Raw genomic sequence first — 8,876 nt, forward strand, 5'->3', positions numbered from 1 at the left:
CATTACATATAGTACATACATGACATGTAAAACACTTACCAACAGATGATGAAGATGGACTAGATACACAACATGAGCTGCTGTTTCATTTCATCAATCGAAATTACCTTAGCTAAACTTTTAAAACACATTGCATGTTAAAAATGTTCTGATTACCTTGTCACTTTCCTGGACATCACAGATTTTGTCTCCAGTACATGGATTCACTGTTGGAAATGTCTTGCCACTGACTGAATCATGCCACTCATTGTCGATAAATATCTGAAAGGAAAGGGAAAATATAAAATTCTAAAATTATACATAGTATACAGTAGTAGATACAAATATGTACAATTCAACAAATACCAACGCTCATCTTAGGGGACAACCATTTGATTTTGAGGTGGGGGCCTGTCAGATTTTTGAAATAAATATTCTGGCCCTGGAAAAGTTGAAGAAAAAATATTCTGTTCTACACCTTCCAGAAAATAAATAAATATTCTGACTTCAGTCCAGATGTTACATACAGTCAAATGTAGTAAATAATCTTTCCCCAAAGTGGTTAAAAATATATTTTCTGACCTGCAAAATTTCAAAAATCAATATTCTTTCCCCACAAAATTTGCCAGCCACCCTCAGAACCAAATGGTTGTCCCTAAGAATAGATGTTAACAGAAACACAGGCTGGCTTTAAGAAAAAATATTTAGTTTAATAATTATATTAACTGCAGTAATTTGATGTTTAGTGAATTTTTCAGACCCTTCTATAAGTTTACGTTATCTTCCCTGTATCAATTTGATCCGATGGAGCAGTGTAGAGAATAGAGTCATCACATTCTGAGACGTTATATATATATCTCTACATATATATATATCGTCTCAGAATGTGACGACTCTATTCGCTACACTGCTCCATTGGATCAAATTGATACAGGGAAGATATGTAAACGTATAGAAAGGTCTGAAAAATTCCCAACGATGTTAGAACTGTTAAATTTGCGATGCAAATTTTTGGTCGTTCCTTATGCGGGACTCGAACTCGTACCGCTGTGACATCTATGGCAACATCACCTGCACAAAGTCCAGCGCCCTAAACCACTCGACCAGCTAGGCTATATAAAAATATAGCTTTCGCTGGCCGGGTCATTCCTCCTCGTAGGATTAATCTAGGGCTGTAACTTAGTACATGATGTATGGTAGTACGGAACAGTTCATTTAGATGTTATTATGTAGGATAGAGGATTGCCCTAGATTAATCCTACAAGGAGGAATGACCCGGCCAGCAAAAGCTATATTTTTATATAGCCTAACTGGTCGAGTGGTCAAGGGCGCTGGACTTTGTGCAGGCGGTGTTGCCATAGATATCACAGCGGTACGAGTTTGAGTCCCGCGAAGGGAACGACCAAAAATTTAACAGTTCTAACATCGTTGGGAATTTTTCAGACCTTTCTATACGTTTACATATCTTCCCTGTATCAATTTGATCCGATATATATATAAACGATCACCAAATGAAACATATGCCTGTGGTATATACATATATCGAATCAAACTACAATAACAATATCAGTAACAGACAAAGGCTCTGGTTTCATTAAAATAACACAGTATAAACATCATATACAACAGGGGCAGATCCAGATAATGTGGGAGTTCCAGGCTAAGCCGATTGTCGAGTTCATCCCAATGAAAAAAAAAAACAAAGTAAAATAAATAATTTTATTTACCTGTGTAAACTTTATATCAGGATTCCTTATTGCCTGTGGTGGATCCATTCTTAGTCAGTGTAAACCGGTGTAGTAACGATTATCCAATAAGCAGTCTAAATAAGAACAAAACGAAAGTAGATGTAAAATACAAAATCGATTCCGGAGATTTAGGCTACAAACCACTAATGTCACTTCCCATACTTGCGGCAACGATGGTTCACGTCGGATATTCCCTATATTTGCAAAGTTGAGTCGTTTTTCTGGCTTTTTAATTTATGCAAAAAAAAAAAAAAAAAACAAAAAAACTTCCAAAGTAAGTAAGCTTTACAAGGGCGTATCCAGGAGATTAAATTTCAGGACATTTGTCATATATTTTGCTCAGTTTTAACCCGCATAATCAAGTATTTGACAAAATAGTATGTATTTAGCCATTTTCATATTTCTTTTATTCCACTTAGAATTGACACATTAATAAATTTGTAATACACTGTACAAAATTTGACAATACAGCATTTTTTTTCCAAAACTGGATTACATGCACTCAAATGAAATGCAAATATCCCTATGTAAAGATAACGTATATAATTTACTTGAAGTGCGTTTTTGTTTGGTTTGGTTTTGTTTCAGTTTTGTTTTTATTTTTTATTTATTTATTTATTTATTTATTTTATTTTTTATTTTTTGTTTCGTTTTGTTTTGTTTTGTTTTGTTTGTTTTGTTTTGTTTTTTGTTTTTTTGGTTTTGGCAGTCCCAACCTAGGATAAGCGATATACATGATGAATGTGTCAAGATTTTAAGACTGTTTTTTAATGAAAATGTCGAGCTGACCCTGTATGAAATTTGTTAGAGAAACCTATAAATTTGTCTATCGTCCTATTACAGTCCCTTTAGTGCTTACTATGTGGGATCGTGTGCTATACTCCCAAGACGTAGAAAAAAAGCATACTCATCGACTATTCAACATTTTACACGAAAGGGTCTGTTCTTGTTAAACGGCTACTGGATAATTAGCTAATACAGAACATAAAAAATACACACACACTCACACTTCAAGGCCCATTTACTATACATATGCACATAATATGTATGCATGTCCTTGGCCGATCACTGTTACGCAATTTATTTCCACCGATACTTAATTGTGAAACTCTCATTTCGCATGTCTTAGGTGCGGTGTTATTTAAGAATATTGAATTACAAAGCAATAGCCACGTTTAAAAGGTAAAAAAGGAACTAAATACAAATAAAATTTGAGTAAAACGTAAAAATATTGAAGAACATGAGCCCAAAGTTTTTAGGCCTTCGTCAGGGGCAATAAGTGTTATCATTTAACCACATTTAGCCTTATAAATTAAATTCGTGTATTAATTAACTTGATAATGGCATGGATTGTCGCTCTTTTGATAGATGTGGAATTAAATGAGTTTACCTCAAAATTTTAGGAATTACATGCTCATGATAGTATTTTTGACGGCCAAGTTTCATTTCAAGAAAGATGACCAACTATACAGAATGCCAAGATATACGAACTGTTTGTAGCTTGTCAATACCCTGATAGAAAGAGTATAATCAAACGAACCAAGGTTCTAGCGGAAATAAAAAGAAAGTAATCCAGAGACAAAGACCAGACATGGAAAACAGACATACACAACAAAGAACATAAAGCAACTAAAATAATACATACAAAGTAACAAAAGAAAATGAGCAACCCAGAAATCACTAAAACAAAACTGGGAGCATGGACCAGGTGCACCGGTAGGGTAAGCGTCCTCTGCTTTTCTAGAAACACCCGCCGAGTTGCTCATAAAAAGTCAAGTCCCGGGTAGACAAATGAGGAAAGGAAAACCATGACCCGTTGAATAAATCAGTTTTCATGGTGCAGATTGTTACATCATAACGATCCACGAGTTCATGATGACGACCATAAAACTTCTGCAGTGATGACTTCAATCAACAACACAGAACAAAAATGAGTGTAAGGTAATTTATTCAAAGCTCTTAGAATTACATAACATTATATAACAGATAATGAAGAAATGACAATACCAGATGCAAAAGGGGGACAAAAAGTGCCTAATAATATACAATCAATTTTAATGTACATGTAACAGTTCCTAACAAATACATATCTATAGATAAATAAAGAAATAAATAGATAAAATTAAAAATGCTTAAACTCTTTTTTACTGACATAAATAATACAAAAATATATACCAGAACGGGGCAGGATGAGGATGAATATTTAGAATTAACAATATATCGGACATTAAGTAATGTTATTCATGCTACATTCATGATCAAATACATGCATGCATGATTCGCTTAGTTATACAAAGGGGTAAATACAAGCGCAATCATCACAACAGGAAGACTTAAATAGGGAAACAATGTTTGCATGAAATCTTGATTTTTCACAAATTTGATTCTATAAAGTTGTTTTGCCGTTGTTTTGCTCGTTCGCTCGGTCTTTAATATTGCATACGCCCCTAACCTGAATCTGACTATTGAATCTTATACTGGTAAATTTTGCAAACTATGTTTTTTTATGAATGAATTAATTAATTATGATTCAAATACAAATGTAATGTATATTCATAAATAACCTGTGGTTGAAGCTAGGTCTCCAGGAAGGGTAAGCTGTTCCTGCTACTTACAAGAAGACACGGGTCTCTCTTGTTAAACGCTGAAAGTCACCAATGAAAGTTGAAGATCTCTGATAATATTGTAAACGGACATTCCATACCGGTTATTCTGGTAATGGTAACCTCAAACTATGGACAACTTATCCTTTTCTCATTAGCTTTTTAATACGCTAATGAGACTTATCTTGAAAATTGCGTAATGATCAGTCAATTTTATACAAACAAAAAAGACAAAAAACAAAAACAAAAACAAAAACGAAAAGAGAAAACGAAAACGGACATACGGGTTGAAAAAAAAACAAACAAAGAAAACAAACAAAGGAAATAGTATTTACAATTAGGGTATCAAAGTCTCTGTAGAGTTTAGTAAAAAGCTTACTAATTTTTATCAATTTTCTGTGGTGCATGAAGGTTAGAAAAAAAACTAACTTCAATATTTTTGTAGTATCATACTAATTTAGATAAATCTTTGTCACTGCTAGAATTCAGTATGATGCCAGTCGTTAATTTGACAAATATAACGTCATATACCATTCTCATCAAACCCAATATCGCGAAAATTTTGGACGAATACAGCACCACGAAATTAATCAAAAGAGAAAATACCGACCAAATATTTTAAGAAGTAACCAATCAAACAGCTCAAACACAATTTACGAAGTAACCTCTACCAACCACTCATGTTGCCATAAAGAAGCATAATCATTGAGAACATCGACTTAAATGGCGGATTTGAGTGGTTTGTCTGGAATTTACAAGGTACTCATGCATCACCAACTTTGAGAATTTCAGTTTGCAAAGTTGCTTTGAACAAACACAAAACTACGTTGCTTTGTATGCAAAGTGGAGGCTATATGGACAACAGTACTTGTTTCAACCCTTCGAGAAGGGAATACATAGAAACAGGTGTGTGTGTGTGTGTAAAAAATTCCAAATTAAATGTGAAATACCATGTTTGGCACGTGGAAATGAATCAAGGAGGAAAATGGTGAAAGCATTTCATATCAAAAACTCTTAAGGAAGGCGACATCTTGCGATATATCATTCTTTGTTTGAATAAAGCTAATTTAGAAGGGGAGTCAAGGGAAACAGGATTAGAACGGTAATAAAAAAGAACATAATCCAGGAATAAAAACTAGACAAAGTTGGTAGACACACACAACAAAGACCACGAAAAAAAAAACAAAATAGCAATTAAAAAGAACAAAATGAACAACTCAGACTCCACTAAACACTGGAACTGAGCAAATGGACCAGGTGCACCGGTTACGAAAATAAACGTCCTTTGCTTTCCTAGAAGCAGCCGCAGTGTCGCTCATATGAAAACATTGCAAATATCCAGATCAAATATATCATTTTTTATGAATATTAAGCTAAATCTTACTAGATTGTCTCTCTTTTGCCATGTTTTTTCTTCTTCCGAGTACTTTTTGAAAACAGATATGAGAATAAAATTACATTTGTACAAGAATCGGGTTGCCCAGAAGATGTTTCTGGGCATATAGAACAGCAGAAGACACTTACCCTTAGTAGTTACAGGTGAATAGTTCTGTGGCTTAACATGTGTTTGCTGTCAATTGTTTTGTGTTTTTTGTTATACTCCACGCTTGAAAAACGGGAGGTATATAGTGATCAAATTGTCTGTCCGTTCGTCCGTCCCTAGTTCTAATCCACTACTCCTCTAATACCACTGGAATTTGAAACTTTTCCATACATTCTTTATCAAATAAAGCCATTGTGCACCTTTAGTTCCGTTTTACATTTGAATAATATTTGGTGTTTCCTATGTGGTTTCAAGTGAGGGGAGCGATGGGCATCAGCAAGTGAGCTTTGGTCACAGTTTTTCTAGTTGTCGTCTTTGATTTCTTACTTTTTCGAATAACACACAATCCCTGATTTTTTCTGATAGTGTTATCATAGATAATCACGAATAAAGTACATACTTTAAAAGTATTAGTTGATTACAAGAAGACGAGCAAAAAATATTTAGACTTTTCAATTTTCATGATAAGATTTTATGGGTTCAGAGATATAAATTTACAGACTAATAAATTGTTGGTTTTTTGTTGTTGTTGTTAACTTCTTCATTCCAGCTAATTACAACATTGGATTCAAATCTGTGTTGTATCTTGGTTAACCAATTTTAAATATATTCAAAGTATAATGCGATAGACCCGAAAAAACTATGGAGATAAATACAATCAGCAAACTCGGAATATTCATTCTAGATTGATTTTAATTTCTAAAACCATATTCATAACTGTCATATTCTCATGACATTTACCATTAGGGATAGTGTTAGAAATATCAGTATTTAGCAATAATTTGAGGGAGCATATCTTGTATATCAATTTCATATGCACGTTAGTGTCAAAAATACAAAGTTGGATCAATGAACGTATGATAAAGAGATTCTCAGTAAAGGAACTATTTTTTTGTTTTTGTTTATCACACGGTTTAAATTGAAGTATCGCATAGAGTATTAGGTTTGTTGTACTGGCCACGTGATCAACCATTCAGGCCCACAAAAGCAAACAAAAAAACTACAGATTTGCATATTAAACACAAATAATACTTAAAAAGCAATAGAAAAGATGGTCAAGCAACAGTACAGGACTGCAGTCTTTGCATGCAGGAGTTGTTTATTACATGGCAGCTCTACGCATTTTTAAGTCGCTAATACTGTTAGTGACCTCTTGCACTCGTAATTTCAGTACTTTATATTCGCATATGATTTGCATAATTATATATTTATACTCCACGTAATGCTGCAGATCTGTGCCGTGTTTACCGCCGTAGCGTCATAGTTCTAGCTTCATACGAGATAAAAGCTGTACCTCTTAAATATCATACATGTGTATTCAACATGACTTGTGTTTCTTGCTTGTATGAGAACAAAAGTTTACATGAAATGATCGGTTAGCATGCATTGAACATTACCCAGATCCCGATTCAGGCACAGGGGCTCGTTACAAGACTATATAGGTCATATACATATGAATATTCATTGTCAGTTGTTTAATCTGGTTCCTGATCTGGTTCCCTGGTCAATCTCATAAGCGACCTAAAAATCGCTACAACGTACCTCTCTTGAAACATATCGTACACATGTCTATGTGAATTTTGTTTGTTTGTTTGTTTGTTTTTTGCTTTTATGAGAACGGAAGTTTACTTTAAAAGATGAAATGATTGGTTAACATTATGTAATAGTTTCCGACTCAAACACAGGGCTCGTTACAATTGACTATATAGATAGTCAATATATATTATCAGGACCCTGATATCTATTTTTAGCCATTGCCAGTTGTTTAATCTCGTTCCGGGTAATTGAAAACATCCGGGTCATCAAGTTTACGAAAGAGTAAGCAATAATATCAACGGAACTAAGATTTCAGCGGAAGTCACCTGATTTCACATTCGTGCCACTTTGGATATTAAAAGTAAGCCAAAATCAATGACAGAGAATATTTTACGATAAGCAACTTTGAAAACTTCAGTCTTTGATTAATAACTATAAAGTGTTTTTCTTGTGTATTAAGTACTTGATCATTTATTCCTTACGCAGGTAGTTTTGGTGGTCCTGTCATTCTTTAATATGTTGTGAGCTAGCTTTCAGTAACTTGAGCGATTTCTAAGTGGATATCTCACTTGTGTATATGGTTTATGTTGAGGTATTCCATGGAGAGAATAGGTTTGATTATTAAGTACCAGTCCACTTAAAATTCAGACACTGCCAATGGTAAAGTGATGAATGGTGTAGATAAACCCACCAAACAAACGATGCTTTTTCAGTCTCCATATGCTATATTTTCACATAACAATAATTATTTCTATATTCAGATCTGCACTTTTGAGTAAACCATTCATTTATCCCCCACTAAAATCAACCAAATTAACAAAATCAAGAACGATAACTCTTGCAAAGTGTTAATCTGCAATCAATATATTTTATTTCTCAAAAGCGCAACGCACGAATGAAAAACTAAGACCAGTTATATGCTTGGTAATAAGAAATAAAATGAATAAGAAATAAAAGTAAATTCTGTGGGTTTTTTGGCACCCATGAATCACCTGTCTGATTCTTTTTTTACTATTTACTACGTAAATGAACTAAGTGGTGTGTTTGTTAGTTATTTCAGTTCAATTTTGACCTTGCATTTCATGGGAACGGTAAAAGCCTTATAAAACTAGTATAACACCAACACAGATTTCATAAATCTGTCCACATTCAGGAGATATTGTTAATGAATGTGTCTATGTCAAGCCAAATTGGACAAAAATAAGTATTTTCTAATACTAAAAACCGATTGTTTTATATTAGAATTTGATTTTCTAATATTAGAAAATGGACTTCTTGTATTCAATTACGATTTTTTAATATTAGAAAATCCTTTTGTAATATTAAAAAATGTAACTGATTTTGCAATATTGCAAAGTGATTTTCTAATATTACAAATTCATTTTCTAATATTACAAATTCAATTTGTAATATTACAAAATGTGGGGTGTTTTAAAATATTACTAAATCAGGAATTTAAAATATTAG

General features: G+C 33.3%; 1 protein-coding gene across 3 annotated transcripts in view; it reads right to left on the reverse strand.

Moving 5' to 3' along the window:
* Positions 1-2,768, reverse strand: part of LOC148625407 (aldehyde dehydrogenase 1A1-like) — a 33,150-nt gene extending 30,382 nt beyond the window's left edge. The window contains exons 1-3 of one of the 3 annotated variants that reach the window (XM_088568924.1): positions 2,735-2,768; positions 1,707-1,801; positions 157-261 (exon numbers count right to left, since the gene is read on the reverse strand). In XM_088568924.1, coding sequence (XP_088425050.1) covers positions 157-261; positions 1,707-1,754 — 153 coding nt within the window. In that variant the 5' untranslated portion in view covers positions 1,755-1,801; positions 2,735-2,768. Of the gene's footprint in view, positions 1-156; positions 262-1,706; positions 1,846-2,734 lie in introns of those variants that run through there. The other 2 variants (XM_088568925.1, XM_088568923.1) reach the window with 2 other exon arrangements.
* Positions 2,769-8,876: the final 6,108 nt, after the last annotated feature.

Source organism: Perna viridis, chromosome 2, assembly GCF_037379345.1.
Source record: "Perna viridis isolate PV_CMFRI_1.1 ecotype Kerala chromosome 2, ASM3737934v1, whole genome shotgun sequence".
Lineage (NCBI taxonomy): Eukaryota > Metazoa > Mollusca > Bivalvia > Mytilida > Mytilidae > Perna > Perna viridis.